The sequence below is a fragment of the Homarus americanus genome, unplaced genomic scaffold (assembly GCF_018991925.1).
Source record: "Homarus americanus isolate GMGI-L3 unplaced genomic scaffold, GMGI_Hamer_2.0 scaffold50281, whole genome shotgun sequence".
In the NCBI taxonomy this organism is placed as follows: Eukaryota; Metazoa; Arthropoda; class Malacostraca; order Decapoda; family Nephropidae; genus Homarus; species Homarus americanus.
In genome coordinates, this window is record NW_024742338.1 from 4,532,454 (window position 1) to 4,549,670 (window position 17,217).

The window sequence follows — 17,217 nt, forward strand, 5'->3', positions numbered from 1 at the left end:
GTGTGGTGAGGACACAGCAGCAGTGGTGTGGTGAGGACAGCGTGGTGGTGGTGTGTGGTGAGGACACAGTAGTGGTGGTGGTGGTGAGGACACAGAAGTGGTGTGTGGTGAGGACACAGTAGCAGTGGTGTGTGTGAGGACACAGTAGGTGGTGTGTGTGAGGACACAGGGGTGTGGTGTGTGGTGGAGGACACAGTAGTGGTGGTGGTGGTGAGGACACAGCGTAGGTGTGTGGAGGACACAGTAGTGGTGTGGTGTGTGGGAGGACACAGTGTGGTGGTGTGTGGTGAGGACAGTGGTGAGGTGTGTGGTGAGGACACAGTGGTGGTGGTGTGTGGGGAGGACACAGTAGCAGTGTTGTGTGGTGAGGACACAGAGCAGTGAGAGGACACAGTAGCAGTGTTGTGTGTGGTGAGGACACAGTAGCAGTGTTGTGTGGTGAGGACAGGACAGACAGACACACAACCGGCTCTCAGGAAATACAGTGCCCTTCACACCCCCCTTCACTACCCATCATCCTCCCTCCCCTACCCACCTCCCTCCCCTCACCGCTCCTCCACCACCCCTCCACCTCCCATGGTTCATCCTTTCTCCAGCAGGTGGGGCGTAGGGACTGTGGGTCTCAGTGTGTCTTGTCTCGCAGTGAACGAAGGAGCTCTGTACGCCTGCTCCTTCCCTCCTTCAAGCTTACTCCGGCTTATCTCCGACTCGCTGAAGCTTTCACAAGGTTCAGGGCTTCAGCTGTGTAGAGTAGAGCTTATCCAGGACTCTGGGGCTTGTAACAGAGCAGGGCGGAGCTTGTCGACGGCTAGAGTGTCTCAGTGTCAGGGTGGAGCTTCTTCCCCAAGGCTCTAGCAGTGCTCCAGTGGTGGGTGGGGCTTTTTATTCAAAGGCTCTGAAGCTCTTTCAGTGCTGGCTAAAGCTTATTCAAGCTTCTTAAGGACTTCCTATGAACGCCCAAAAAGATTCCTCAACTTAGAAAATCCCCAAAGTAGTGAAGCTTGTGTGTGTTTATGTATGTTTGTGTGTGTGTTCGTGTTACAGTGCCTGGACACACTTATAAAGGTTCAATATCTGTTCAATCCCCAAACTGAACTTTAGAGCAGAGACTTGAATCCCTTTACGAATCTTAAGTGGACCGAATCTCTTTAACGAACCTTGTGGTAGTTTCGAACCCTCTTTACGAACCTTGAGTAACCACTGGACTCGTCAACTATATCAGGTAAGACTTGTGGTGTAATGTGTTGTGTTATTATTGGTGGAGAGAAACTACTGTCTCTTGAGTTCTGTGTAGTGATGGTATAGTGGTGATAGTGATGGTATAGTCATGGTATAGTGGTGATAGTGATGGTATAGTCATGGTATAGTGGTGATATAGTGATGGTATAGTCATGGTAGTGATGGTATAGTGATGAATTGATGGTGATAGTATTAATAATGGCAAAATAATAATAATAATAGTATGAGAAAGAAGCAAGATACTTAAACCAAGAATAGAGAGAATAAATTACCCGCCAGTCTGTCGTAAAGTTTCCCTCCCCCAGCCAACAATTACCCTATACCCACAGGCCTTGTTTAATTATATCCCTAACAATATAGTCTATTTTTCCCCAGATAAATAATTATAACCCACATCTTTTATTAAATTTTATCGTTAATTCAGAATTTTACCAACTTTTTTTATCCTTTGTGTTCGTATATATATTTTTTTCTCTATTTCACAAACCTGAAAAAAAAAATGTATATAAACCTGAAATAAAGCTGTGTTCAGGGGTTTGTTTACCTTATCTGTGAGCGTTTAGTCTCCGGATCCTGTGTTTACATCAATGTTTTGTGTTTGTGTTTGTATGTTGCGCAATGTGTTTGTTGTTTTTGTGCGAGAAACTTAATTTTTGTTGGTTTCAAAGACTGGAAACCGGTAGGAGTTTACATAAATTCTGTAAATATGAAGAAAACTTTTTATTTTCCTGTATAGAAACCACAAACGTTTTCATATTACAAACTATATATTCTTAGAAACCTTAAAAGCAATAAATGTGTTCTCAGGTATAGAAACCAAAATACTTAATATCAAATAGAAACCTCGATAACATTGAGAACTGAACCAAGAACATAAATGGATTTGTTTTCACACATAGAGACCCCCTGATGTTGTATATGTCCGCTCTCTGTAAGAAAACCAAATAGTGTATAAGACATGCTAGAGACCCAGTGTTATATAGTGTTATTAAGTAGAAACCAAGATACTGAAACTTATCATGAAAAGATAATTAAATTTCCTTGTAGAAACCCCAGCTACTTTACGTCAGGTTCTCTATCAGAAACCCAAACGCCGTGTCCACCATTTCAGTTAATTCAGTGTCCATTTCTCTCCCTCAGGTGAGTGTGTACTGGAGGCGACACCACGCTATTGGTCAACTGATCTAACAGGTAAAGTGACATCACCCCTTACGTCATAACCCCTTCGGTGACGTCATTGATACGTCACCGAGAAGAATAGACTAGAAGGAAAAATTTGGTTTTGGTTTTGAAGGAAATGTAATGTGATTGTTGTTATTTTTTGTTATTGGTGTTGTTTTATATTATTTTAACCACTTAGTAATTGGTAGTTGATGTATGTAGGTCTCTCTCTCTCTCTCTCTCTCTCTCTCTCTTATGACTCATACACCTTGAGTCGTGTTCACCATCATGCAAGACTTAACAGGGAACTGCAGGTAAGTCATACGTGTCTGACTCATCCTGTGTGTGTGTGTATGATTGTGTCGGTATGATTCGGGCAAGATGATGTCTGTATGAATTTGATTGAGTGTATGATTCTGACTGGGGACGTATGATGACATTTATATGATACTAATTACGTGTATGATAATGTATGAATGATTATGTGTCTGTATGATTAACTTTGTATGATTCTAAGTGGTGTCAAGTGATACGTATGTGATTGTATGATTGTAAAGGAGAGATTATTTATGTATGATTGTGTATGAGAAACAGACAGACAGACAGACAGACAAACAGACAGATAGATAAACAAACATACACACCAACAGAAACAAACAGAAGGAGAAATACACTAACAGAAATTGACAGACAAACAAACACAAAAGAGACAGTAAAAACACACACACACACACACACACACACACACACACACACACACTCACACACACTCACACACACACACACACACACACACACACACACACACACACACACACACACACACAGTAACGGTCACGGACATAATTTACACCAAGCGTTTTACAGTTCAAAATAAAATCAATACAGTCAACAGTCACATCTTCCGCCATATTGAATTTTTAGTTTATATTTATATTTACGTGTTAGAGCAATGAAAGAGCAGTGTTAGAGCAGTGTTACGTGTGTTAGAGCAGTGTTACGTGTGATAGAGCAGTGTTAGAGCAGTGTTACGTGTGTTAGAACAGTGTTGCGTGTGATAGAGCAGTGTTACGTATTGTTAGAGCAGTGTTACGTGTGTTAGAGCAGTGTTAGAGCAGTGTTACGTGTTTTAGAGCAGTGTTACGTGTGATAGAGCAGTGTTAGAGCAGTGTTACGTGTGTTAGAACAGTGTTGCGTGTGATAGAGCAGTGTTACGTGTGTTAGAGCAGTGTTACGTGTGTTAGAGCAGTGTTACGTGTGTTAGAGCAGTGTTAGAGCAGTGTTACGCGTGTTAGAGCAGTGTTAGAGCAGTGTTACGTGTGTTAGGCAGTGTGCGTGTGTAGAGCAGTGTTACGTGTGTTACTGTGTTACGTGTGTTAGAGCAGTGTTAGAGCATCTGTGTTAGAGTAGTGTTACGTGTGTTAGAGCAGTGTTACGTGTGTGTTAGAGCAGGTTAAGCAGTGTTACGTGTGATAGAGTAGTGTTACGTGTGTTAGAGCAGTGTTACGTGTGTTAGAGCAGTGTTCGAGCAGTGTTACGTGTGTTAGAGCAGTGTTACGTGTGTTAGAGCAGTGTTACGTGTGTTAGAGCAGTGTTACGTGTGATAAGAGTAGTGTTACGTGTATTAGAGCAGTGTTGCATGTATTAGAGCAGTGTTAGAGCAGTGTTACGTGTGTTAGAGCAGTGTTAGAGCAGTGTTACGTGTGTTGGTGTTAAGCAGTGTTACGTGTGATAGAGCAGTGTTCGTGTGATAGAACAGTGTTATGTGTTGAGCGTGTACGTGTGTTAGAGTATGTTACGTGTGTTAGAGCAGTGTTACGTGTGTAAGAGCAGCGTTACGTGTATTAGACGCGTTACGTGTTAGAGCAGTGTTACGTGTGTTAGAGCAGCGTTACGTGTGTTAGAGCAGTGTTACGTGTGTTAGAGCAGTGTTACGTGTGTTAGAGCAGTGTTACGTGTGTTAGAGCAGTGTTACGTGTGTTAGAGCAGTGTTACGTGTGTTAGAGCAGTGTTACGTGTGTTAGAGCAGCGTTACGTGTGCTGAAGCAGTGTTACGTGTGTTAGAGCAGCGTTACGTGTGTTAGAGCAGTGTTACGTGTGTTAGAGTAGTGTTACGTGTGTTAGAGTAGTGTTACGTGTGTTAGAGCAGTGTTACGTTTAGAACAGTGTTACGTGTTTAGAAGTAGTGTTACGTGTGATAGAGCAGTGTTACGTGTGTTAGAGCAGCATTACATGTGCTAGAGCAGTATTAGACAGTGTTACTGTTTAGAGCAGTGTTAGTGTTTAGAACAGCGTTACGTGTGTAGAAACAGCTTACGTGTGCTAGAGCAGTGTTACGTGTGTTAAGAAGCGTTACGTGTGCTAGAAACAGTGTTACGTGTGTTAGAGCAGCGTACGTTTAGAACAGTGTTACGTGTGCTAGAGCGGTACGTGTGTTAGAGCAGTGTTAGAGCAGTGTTACGTGTGCTAGAGCAGTGTTACGTGTTAGAGCAGTGTTACGTGTTGAAACAGTGTTACGTGTGTTAGAGCGTGTGCGTGTGTTAGAGCAGTGTTAGAGCGTGTTACTGTGTTAGAGCAGTGTTACGTGTGTTAGAGCAGTGTTAGAGCAGTGTTACGTGTGATAGAGCAGTGTTACGTGTGATAGAACAGTGTTATGTGTGTTAGAGCAGTACGTGTTAGAGTAGTGTTACGTGTGTTGAGCGATTACGTGTGTTAGAGCAGCGTTACGTGTGTTAGAACAGCGTTACGTGTGTTAAACAGTGTTACGTGTGTTAGAGCAGTGTTAGGGCAGTGTTACGTGTGTTAGAGTAATTTTACGTGTGTTAGAGCAGTGTTAGAGTAGTGTTACGTGTGTTAGAGCAGTGTTACGTGTGTTAAAAGCAGTGTTACGTGTGTTAGAGCAGTGTTACGTGTGTTAGAACGGTAGAGCAGCGTTACGTGTGTTAGAGCAGTGTTACGTGTGTTAAAACAGTGTTACGTGTGTTAGAGCAGTGTTACGTGTGTTAGAACAGTGTTAGAGCAGCGTTACGTGTGTTAGAGCAGTGTTAGAGCAGTGTTACGTGTGTTAGAGCAGCGTTACGTGTGTTAGAGCAGTGTTACGTGTGTTAGAGCAGTGTTACGTGTGTTAGAGCAGTGTTACGTGTGTTAGAGCAGTGTTACGTGTGTTAGAAACAGTGTTACGTGTGTTAGAGCAGTGTTACGTGTGTTAGAGCAGTGTTACGTGTGTTAGAGCAGTGTTACGTGTGTTAGAGCAGTACGTGTGTTAGAGCAGCGTTACGTGTGCTAGAGCAGTGTTACGTGTGTTAGACAGCGTTACGTGTTAGAGCAGTGTTACGTGTGTTAGAGTAGTGTTACGTGTGTTAGAGTAGTGTTACGTGTGTTAGAGCAGTGTTACGTGTGTTAGAACAGTGTTACGTGGTTAGAGTAGTGTTACGTGTGATAGAGCAGTGTTACGTATGTTAAGCACTACATGTGCAGAGCAGTGTTACGTGTATTGACAGTGTTACGTGTGTTAGAGCAGCGTTACGTGTGTTAGACAGCGTTACGTGTGCTAGAGCAGTGTTACGTGTGTTAGAGCAGCGTTACGTGTGCTAGAGCAGTGTTACGTGTGTTAGAAGCGTTACTGTGCTAGAAACAGTGTTACGTGTGTTAGAGCAGCGTTACGTGTGCTAGAGCGGTACGTGTGTTAGACAGTGTTACGTTGCAGAGCAGTGTTACGTGTGTTAGAGCAGTGTTACGTGTGCTAGAGCAGTGTTACGTGTGTTAGAGCAGTGTTAGAGCAGTGTTACGTGTGTTAGAGCAGTGTTAGAGCAGTGTTACGTGTGCTAGAGCAGTGTTACGTGTGTTAGAACAGTGTTACGTGTGCTAGAGCAGTGTTACGTGTGCTAGAGCAGTGTTACGTGTGTTAGAGCAGTGTTACGTGTGTTAGAGCAGTGTTACGTGTGTTAGAGCAGTGTTACGTGTGTTAGAGCAGTGTTACGTGTGTTAGAGCAGTGTTACGTGTGTTAGAGCAGTGTTACGGTGTTAGAAGTACGTGTGTTAGAGCAGTGTTGCGTGTGTTAGAGCAGTGTTGCGTGTGTTAGAGCAGTGTTACGTGTGTTAGAGCAGTGTTACGTGTGTTAGAGCAGTGTTGCATGTGCTAAAGCAGTGTTACATGTGCTAGAGCAGTGTTGCGTGTGTTAGAGCAGTGTTGCGTGTGTTAGAGCAGTGTTGCGTGTGTTAGAGCAGTGTTACATGTGCTAGAGCAGTGTTACATGTGCTAGAGCAGTGTTGCGTGTGTTAGAGCAGTGTTACGTGTGCTAGAGCAGTGTTGCGTGTGTTAGAGCAGTGTTACGTGTGTTGTAAGTATCAGAGTAACCCTTTCACTTCTCGCGGTATGTCAGTGTTGTCATCTGAAGCTCCTCGAATATTCTACCCCGCTTACCATTACGTGTGTGTGTGTGTGTGTGTGTGAATTTATAAAGATTTAAAAACATATTGGAGCGATAAAAAAATGTTGACTCGTGACGTCATAGTGTTTACAATAAATCTGGCACCCCGTTGATATATTAACACACACAACAGGTATGCATCAACAGACCAATGACGTGTGATTGGCTAATTCGTTGACCAATAGAAAACGATTCAGGGGGTGAACATCCGCGGCTCTCAATATGTAATAATTCGCGGTTTAATATTTCGCTCTGGTACACCATGTCTGTAACTCGTCTTTCAGTGGTTGAGTCGCATCAGCCAACCAGACGTCGCGCTGTCAGGCTGTTTTTGCATACCTTTTGTTTTGATTTTGACAATAGTGAGGAACCAGTTCAGGGTGAGGTAACCCAGCCGTCGGCACCAAAAAATATCATTTATTTGTTTATTTTAACCCCCTAATATAACATAATTATCCCCCTGCTATAAATATTTCAAGTTTTAACATATATTTAACACATTTTAACATTATTATAACACCAGAAACATTGACACAGGAAGTGGAGTTAAAGCCAAAAAATCTCTATGGGTTGGGTTGGTTACGTAAGAGTTGAGTTGTTTTTATGGTATGGTCGTGAAGGTTTTTAACACTACCCAGATCATCCTAGGTTATACAGCGTGTCCTTGTCCAGCCCCGTTATAATAGTAGGATGGGAAACTCACACAATCTGCCACAAGGTAATATAACACCCCTGAAAATTGGCTCCTCTCCCCTCCAACTTATTTCACCTGTTAAGGGTTAAGCTTAAGGTGAAATGAGCTGGGGTTGTTAAGCTTGAGGTGAAATTAGCTGGGGCTGTTAACTAGGGGAAATAAACTAGGGTGGCTAATCCTTAGGTGATTAGAGCAGTGTGACGCTCCTGCTGGTGGTGGAGGAATAGTTCACCGCCTGACCGCTAGAGGGTTGGTGGTCGTACTGTTGTTATTGTTCCTGAGTTGGTCACCACATCCCTGTGACTCTCTCTCGTTACTGCATTCAATTTCAGTAAAACACAATTCGCCGTGTCGTCAGCTCAAAACACAGTCCAGCAGCGTAACGGAAACAGAAGAATTTGCCTTTTCCTCTACACAAAGTGGGCCGGAAGTGTGTGTGTTTTCCTTCCTAACTGATGTGAACACACACACACGCACACACACTCTCTCAGTACAGTCTCAGGGTACTAACTTCGCCATTGTTGATATTTTTTTAACCTGCCACTACCACTCCCACCACTACTACCACTACAGCTACTACCACCACTACAGCTACTACCACCACTAATGGCCGCGCCTCGTGTACTACGGCCATAGGGCCACCTCGGCGTGAATTTGTTTAAGGTGTAGAAGCTGTCGCCAACACAACAACCACACCCTGAGTTAACGAGTTGCATGACCCAGTGTCAGGAATAGTCCGAGAAGACTGGAACACGATCCGCAAATCGATTAACATCCAGGTCCCCAATTACTGCTGGTTAGACAGAGGCAAATGACGTAAAGGAACTTTTCCACCACCACTACACCATCACCACCACCGCTACACCATCACCACCACCGCTACACCATCACCACCACCACCACTACACCATCACCACCACCACCACCACCACCACCACCACCACCACTGCACCATCCACCACCACCACCACTACACCATCACCACCACTGCCACCACCACCACTACACCATCACCACCACCACCACCACCACTGCACCATCACCACCACTGCACCACCGCCATGAACGTTAGCTCGTACAGCTGTTTCCACCTGGCGGGGGCAGGTGTCAATGTAGTAATGTACAGTTGCCAGGTATTCCGTTTTCTAATTAAATCTCACATTATATCAACATCAATTGTATAATCTTGGTAGCTGTCATAAAGGATAAACATAATAACTGTATTTTGTAAGGTTGTGTATGTAATTAGTGATTGTTTGGGGTGTAATTTAAAATAGGATAATATTAGTGGTCTGGCAACTCATCAAGGTGGTTGGCTGGTTCCCTCGGTGTTAGATGAGTCAGTCAGTGTGGCTCCGAGTGTCGTCGTGGAGGGCAGTGCGACGCTCTTCCTCGTTCTCTTATCTTTGTGTTCTTTTATTTCCTCACCGAGATAATAGATGATAGTTGTATCTTACCAGCGAGTGACTCACCTAGACGGGGTGATGGACGGCTGAAAGTGGTGTTTATGTTTACTAAATCGTGTGCGATACCATAACAGAGAGATTACCAGCGCAATAAGGGTGAGGACTGAGGTAGTTAGTTCCCTGTGGTGACTGACTGACTGTTGAGTAAACATGTGTCACGTAGTATCTAACTCCCTTTGTAACTGTGCGACTGTTCAGGGGTTCTTAACTGGTGATGGGAGAATGTATTTAACTGTTTATCATATTAAAATGCACAGTTAAGACATCTTGTTTAACATATGAATTACACTTTATCTTAACTAAATATGTTCACCAATTAACGTATCTAGTTAAGGTAGTCTCGGTGTCATGTTGAAGCCATTTTCACACGTTATGGTTGTGTATCAGTTCAGTTCAACCAGTTAATTACATTTGTGTAATTAGGAGGACTATAGTGATCGAGCGAACATTTATGGGAATCTTTGATAAACATAACAAAACTAAGATATTGTGGAAAATATATATAATTTGAGTTTTTCGGTGAATTTTTAGAGGGTAGGTTCATGATCACCTGAAGATTAGCCCCCCTCTGATTACTTCACCTGGTTATTAAACACCTTGATACTACCTGGGGATTTAGGTTAGATTAGTTTTTAGGGTGATCATTCTTCAGGTGAAATAAGCTGGGGTGACTAATCTTAAGGTGTTCCGACAGTGCAGACAGTTTGCGTGTTGAGTGACGTGAGTGGAGGTATTTTGTCCAAGGTCACGAGCTGCTGTGAGTGAGGGACAGACACTATGACAGACACTGACAGACACTATACCACCCGGACGTAAGAGACAGACATGACAGACAGAAGACAAAGTGTTCCCTCCCCTTGTCGAGCTGTGATGCGTTGTGTGTGAGTTAAGAGGAGGGTGTATGAGAGGTCAGGGTGTGTGTGAGGAGGAATCAGGGTGTGTATGAGGGAGGAATCAGGGTATGTATGAGGGAGGGTCAGGGTATGTATGAGGGAGGTCAGGGGGTGTATGAGGGAGGGTCAGGGGTGTGTTATGAGGGAGGGGTCGGGGTGTGTATGAGGGAGGGTCAGGGGTGTGTGTATGAGGAGGTCAGGGTGTGTGAGGGAGGTCAGGGTGTGTGAGGGAGGTCAGGGTGTGTATGAGAGAGGTCAGGGTGTGTATGAGGGAGGAGCCAGGGTGTGTATGAGGAGGGTCAGAGTGTGTGTGAGGAGGGTCAGGGTGTGTATGAGGAGGGTCAGGGTGTGTATGAGGAGGGTCAGGGTGTGTATGAGGAGGGTCAGGGGTGTGTATGAGGGAGGGGTCAGGGGTGTGTATGAGAGGGTCAGGGGTGTGTATGAGGGAGGCAGGTTGTGTATAAGGAGGGTCAGGGTGTTGTATGAGGGAGGGACAGGGTGTGTATGAGGGAGGTCAGGGTGTGTATGAGGGAGGAGCCAGGGTGTGTGGGAGGAGATTGGGGTGTGTATGAGGGAGGGTGGGGTGTGTGTGAGGGTCAGGGTGTGTGTATGGGGAGGGTCAGGGGTGTGTATGAGGCAGGATGGGTGTGTATGAGGAGGTCAGGGGTGTGTATGAGGGAGGGGTCAGGGTGTGTATGAGGGAGGTCAGAGTGTATGAGGAGGTCAGGAGTGTGTATGAGGGAGGTCAGGGTGTGTATAGAGGCAGGGTCAGGGTGTGTATAAGGCAGGGTCAGGGGTGTGTATGAAAGAGAATCAGTGTGTGTATGAGGGAGGTCAGGGTGTGTATGAGGGGAGGTCAGGGGTGTGTGTATAGAGGAGGTCAGGGTGTGTATAAGGCAGGGTCAGGGGTGTGTATAGGGGCAGGGTCAGGGGTGTGTGTGTGAGGGAGGGTCCAGGTGTGTATGAGGGATGGTCAGGGTGTGTGTGAGGAGGGGTCAGAGTGTGTGTGAGGGAGGTCAGAGTGTGTATGAGGGAGGAGGGTCAGGGTGTGTGTATGAGGGAGGAATCAGGGTGTGTATGAGGGAGGGTCAGGGTGTGTATGAGGGAGGGTCAGGGTGTATGAGGGAGGGTCAGGGTGTGTATGAGGGAGGGTCAGGGTGTGTATGAGGGAGGGTCAGGGTGTGTATGAGGGAGGGTCAGGGTGTGTATGAGGCAGGGTCAGGGTGTGTATGAGGGAGGGTCAGGGTGTGAGGCAGGGTCAGGGTGTAGATCATCTTGGTCAGCCTGCAATACAGCCAACTTTGTCTGATTTGCGTTTAACCAACTGAGCTAAATTATATTATGGTCCGACAATATTAGTGGGTGTTTTATTATTTGTGTAGTCGTTATTGATCCGGTAGCTGTGAGTCGTTGTTCCAGCAGGGAGGAACTGGTGTGGTTGAGGTCATAACTCAGTGGTCGGTTTAGTCATGTTTCTAGAAGTTCTGAGGCCACACCTTGCTATTCCTGGGACACACCTTGCTTCTGTTACGGTTAATTCAGAGTCGTTACTGTAGTGGACTATAGCTCACGGGATTGTTTTAGTGAGAATACTGACCAATTGGTTTTATTAGTATTGTTATCTCGTAAGGTTGTCATGTGCCCGGTGTCCATCTTATCGCCCCCCTCGCCACCATGGTCACTGCACCACTCATTATCACAGTTGTGTACTGAGAGGGACGAATTCCACCTCCCCACTCTCCTTGAATACCCAAGCCCACTTACTCCCTCTCACTTCCCCCAACCTGAACATCCCCCCCTCTCACCCCCCTTATAGCCCTTCAGACGACAAAAATAAGGTCCGCTACCGTATTCAGGGTCACTTGTGGGTTTTAAGACTTGATCACTTAAAGATTAGACACCCTGAGCTTATTTGACCTTATGAATAAACACCCTAATGCTAACCTAACCTAACGCTTTTTACTCTTAATATTTTCTCCTCCTCCAGCTTAAACCTTTCTCCTCCTCCAGCTTAAACCTTCCTCCTCCTCCAGCTTACTGTCTCCCACTCACCAATTATAACCCTCAAAATATCGGAGTTGGAGGTAAAGAAACTTGTTAATTATCGAGTTAATCTTGCTTCCTTATTAGGCCCTCCCTCACCTCTCCCTCCCTCCCTCCCTCCCTCATCTCACCCTCCTTCCTCCCTCACCTCACCTCCTCCCTAACCTCACCTCCTCCCTACCACCTCACCCTCCTCCCTACCACCCCTCACCTCCTCCCCACCACCTCACCTCCTCCTTCCCCACCACCTCACCTCCCTCCCTCCCTCACCTCACCTAATTTACCTACTCCCCTTTTTCACCACTTCACTCAGTTCCCCTCGGGGTTAAGTCATTGTACTCAAAGGGTTAAGTTACTTCCTGCATATGCCAAGTCATTGTTCTCAAAGCGGTTAAGCTCATTGTACCAAAGGGTTAGTTATCGTATTAAAAGGGTTAAGTCATTGTACTCAAAGGGTTAAGTTATCGTATTAAAAGGGTTAAGTTATTGTACTCAAAGGGTTACGTCATTGTTCTCAAAGGGTTAAGTCATTGTACTCAAAGGGTTAAGTCATTGTTCTCAAAGGGTTAAGTCATTGTACTCAAAGGGTTAAGTCATTGTTCTCAAAGGGTTAAGTCATTGTACTCAAAGGGTTAAGTCATCGTACTCAAGGGGTTAAGGCAAGCCATCGTAATCAGGGGTTAAGAAAGGGTACTCAATGGGTTAAACCATCGTACTCAATGGGTTAATAACACATCTATTCACTACTGTAACTTGCACTGACTGGTCATCAACACCACCACCACCACCACTTTCTTCCCTCACCACCACCACCACTTTCTTCCCTCACGTAGGAGAGAAAAATATTATCATTCTATAACGTAATTGTTGTCATTTTGATATCGGGCTGAAATACGTTTTGTTTTTGTACCGTAATTGAAAGAAATAATTTGTGTTGATGGTTTACGAGTTAATGGAATATTTCTTCCCGACAGTCTTGAGTTGTTAAGGAAGTGTAATGAGATATACAGTGATTAGGTAAGGAGAGGTTATTGGCCTTAGTGTGATTAGAAAGTGGAGTGTGGGGGGGGGGGGGTTCTTGACTCTCTGATTGGAAGATCGTGACGGATTGTAAGATTGTGATTGTGAATTTGTGTTGTGTTTAATGATGGTTTATATACGTTATTCTTAAGCTTGGATTGTGAAGTTGGTTTTGAAGCTTGAGTAATTGGATATTGATTGGAGAACTTGTGGAATTTTTTAAAGCTTGAATGGTGGACTTGTGGGTATAATCCGGATTGGCTGTTAAGACTGAAAAGCTTAGGCTTGCATTCATTAGAGAGGCGTAGAGTTAGGGGAGATATGATAGAGGTGTTCAAGTGGGTAAGTGGGATTAACAAGGGTAAAATGGAAGATGTTCTGAAGCTCAGTAATAACGAAATAACTAGAACAAATGGCTTTAAATTAGATAAATTCCGATTCAGAAAGGATATAGGCAAGCACTGGTTTGGTAATAGAGTTGTGGATATGTGGAACAGGCTACCGAGTGCTATAGTAGGATCGGGGACGCTAGGGAGCTTCAAGACGAAGTTGGATAGGCACATGGAAGTGCTGGGATGGGTGTGAAAGGGATCTGCCCTGTATGGGCCAGTCGGCCTCCTGCAGTATCCCACTTTCTTATGTTCTATGTTCTTATGTTCTATGTTCTTATGTTCTTAAGTTCACAAAAACGCGAATTACAAACGTGTGGTTGAATCCGGATTAAAACTGTCTTCATATAGAGATCAGGTTGTATATTTTGAGATGTCGGTGTACCTAAGAGGAGACAGGGAGAGAAAAAGTGCATGAGAAAGGAGAGAGACAGACAGATAACCTTAAGCCAAGTCAACAATGTGTATTTGCTCGAAACAAGGCTAACAAAGTACTTGGGTTCATACAAAGGAGTGTTAGTTAAAAGACTAGCGAGGTTATCCTAAAACTATATCTTGCGCTTGTGAGACCTCACTTGGATTACACAGTTCAGTTCTGGTCACCGTCCTACAGACTGGATATAGAATCCCTTGAAAGAATTAAGGGGAGAATCACAAGACTATTGCCGGGCATTAGGAACCTTGAGTACAGAGACAGGTTAAAACATCTTAATTTACACTCACCCGAGAGACGTAGAGTGAGGGGTGATATGATCAAGGTGTATAAATGGAAGTTGGGGCTAAACAAAGGTGATATTACAAATGTACTCAAACTATCCAACCAGGAGCGAACTCGTAACAATGCTTTTAAATTAGACAAATTTAGATTTAGGCGCGAGATAGGTAAACATTGGTTTGGAAATAGAGTAGTGGATGAGTGGAACAAGTTACCAAACATCATCATTAACTCGAATACACCGGATAGCTTCGAACATAGGTTGGGTGGATAAAGGAGTGGTAGGGGTTGAGTGTAAATGGGACTGCCCAGTATGGCCCGCTGCAGTCTCCCCTATTCTTGTGTAACTAAAGACTATAAAGAAAAACCCCCCAACTTCCGGGGAACTAAAGTGTAGTTTGAGTCTTTCTTCTAACACCATTAAAACTTTCCCCTTGCTACCGCCGCCCACGCCCCTCCCGCCAGTACCTCATGGGGGGGGAGACTAGCCATGTCTTCCACCGTTGGCGTAAACATGGCCACTTCACCTCAGGGTTGTCGAGAAATTGGCTTGTTTTCTGTACACTCGGCGTAAACATGGTGAAATAAGCTGGGATGTCTAATCTTCAGGTGATCTCAAATAACTAAACAAGAATATACATAATAATGGGAAGTAGTTACGGGGGGGGTGGGGGGGATAGCGACCCTGGGAGAAAGTGTCATATCAGAGTGGCAGTAAATGTGTTCCGGGGTCATCACTAACTTCCCGTCACTTCCTCTTGCTAGTACCTCCCTACACACACCTCCGTCCCGTGAGCTCCCTCAGTGAGATAGACGTATTTAGCAGTTTTCTTGGGCTATTCTTGGCTGGAATACCTTAATGAGTTCACCTGAGGATTAAGACGCACCCTAATTTACTTCACCTGATGAGTAAGCTACCTGGGGAGGGGTTAGGTTAGTCTCTCTCTCTCTCTCTCTCTCTTTCTCTCTCCATTACAAAATTGTATAATAGGGTTGATTTTTGTCCACTGAAGGGATATAATTTAGTCCTGTGGTAGAAAATAATGTGGTAGGCTGTCCAGTAAGGGTCGGGGGAAGTAAACAGTCTCGTGGTATAGCTGATCATCGTTGACAGTATTCGCCTAGCGGGGTGCCTCAAGGCTGTGAACTGGCGTGTGTCTCCGGGGGAACCTGGTGCTGGTGAAAGTTGCCTCGGGTTTGTGTATCTGATGATTAGACACCCCCCTAGCTAATTTCACCTGATGATTAGACACCCCCTAGCTAATTTCACCTATTTAGCTAAAACAGTCCCCTCTCTCTTCCTCCCCCCCCCACACCCATCCCAAGGCCATAACATAAACACGATAAACTATTTTTCCCTCCGTCTGTGTACGACGCTTCAACTTCCGGTCTACTGTGTACGTTTATGGACGGTCTACTGTGTACGTTTCTTTATGATATACTGCGTACGTTTCTATGCTATGTACGATTCTATATGGTATACTGTGTACGCTTCTTCACCAACCGTTAAACTGTGCACGTGATCACCAGGGCACTGAAACTCTCTATAAGTGTTTACTGATCGTGGGTACGTTGGAGTTGTCTTTTGATGTACTGAAGGTAACACTAATGGAGGTCACCTGAAGATTAAACACCCCGACTTATTTCACCTGATGATTAAACACCAAACCTAACCTAACCCACCCTCCATAGCTTAACCTAACCCCACCAGGTAGTGTTAGGGTGTTTAATCATCAGGTGGAATACTATGTTGGGGTGTATTCAGTTGATCCATGCATAAGGGGATACGGTTTTTAAGTGTACTATTAAGTGGAGGAAAAGTGTCTTAAGTGTATTTCTACAATACAGGAAAAGGTGTGTGTTAAGTGTACTTGGGGAGGATATTTAAGGCCGTAGCCCCTCGACTCTAACACCACAACAGGTGGGGAAGACTAAGTCAACTCTTTACCCAACACCGGGATTCGAGCCCAGACGTTCCACTATGGTTCTGACGTCACCTCAGGGAGGGTAGGAACCTCCACACAGCCTCTCAGACGTCCTGTGAGTGGCTTCGAGATCCACCCAACCTGACGAAGGAACTCCACACGCCTGCCTCATTTAACACACTTTTTGGAAAGGAGGTGACCCCGGCTGCCCCCCCACCAGGAGCTTCTGTCACAGGATGCGTAAGGATAAGGTGCATCGGGAGGCTGTGGCAGGAGAGACCAGCAGCACCGGCAGCAGCAGTCACAGCATTCCCTTCTGGAGGATCACCAGGTTCTCTCTCACACCTGTCAAGTACAGGGTCAAGAAGCTCACATCACTAGGTCAGTACCAAGGTCAGAGGTCACGGTGGGGGGTTCTGGCAGCAAGAAACTGGTGGTATTAACAAGGTCAAAGGTCACATTAGGTTCTTGGTCACAGGAAACAAGTACTGTACGAGGTCAAAATGCTGGTTAGAGGTCAATGGATCACTAGGGAAGGAGAGATCAGGTCACGTCAGGTCAGTGTTTGATGAGGAGGGGGAGAAAGGGTTAAGGGGAGATAACCAACTCCCGAGGGTGGGAGATGAGGGGTCAGGTTACCAGCCAGTCAGGTCAGTGTTTGATGAGGAGGGGGAGAAAGGGTTAAGGGGAGATAACCAACTCCCGAGGGTGGGAGATGAGGGGTCAGGTTACCAGCCAGGGAGGTCAGGTTGGTGAGGGGTCGACCTAGGTTATGGTGGGTAATAGTGTAAGGTCAAAGTTTGAGAGATTTTTAAAGTTTTCCTGTCTGTTCCCTCTCCTTTATCCCGCCATAACTTTTAACCTTTTGCTTCAATTACCTCCATGTATGTAGTCAAATTACCCCCTCCCTCCCCCTCTCCTCCCTCATCAACCCTCCCCCAGACAATTTTGTGGTTGGTGACACTTTCCTTACGCTTCCGGTGTCTGTTCATGGCGTTGGCAGCACTGCAGGGAGAGTGAAGAAGGTCAGTGGTGCCAATATTCGGAACGTGCTGTGTTCACTCGGTCATAATAAACACTGTTCACTAGATCTTATTTAAGGTGCTTCAGCTGTCTGTCTGTGTCTCATTAAGGTAGAGTCTCAGTGTGAATCTGGAGCCATTTTGTAAGTTATATGATGTCGCACGAGTCCAGTTAAGAGGGAAATATAACTTGGGAATAATTAAAAATCTTAGCTCATGC

General features: G+C 45.1%; 1 protein-coding gene across 21 annotated transcripts in view; it reads left to right on the plus strand.

Annotated features, from left to right (window-relative positions):
* The window catches only part of LOC121876862 (serine-rich adhesin for platelets-like), a 132,215-nt gene that overhangs the window by 55,007 nt on the left and 59,991 nt on the right, over positions 1-17,217 (plus strand). For 16 of the 21 annotated variants that reach the window (XM_042382352.1, XM_042382347.1, XM_042382343.1 and 13 more), the window contains one exon: positions 2,380-2,430. The exons of 4 other annotated variants lie outside the window; for them this stretch is intronic. In XM_042382352.1, coding sequence (XP_042238286.1) covers positions 2,380-2,430 — 51 coding nt within the window. Of the gene's footprint in view, positions 1-2,379; positions 2,431-8,883; positions 9,087-15,898; positions 16,357-17,217 lie in introns of those variants that run through there. One more of the 21 variants, XM_042382360.1, reaches the window with a different exon arrangement.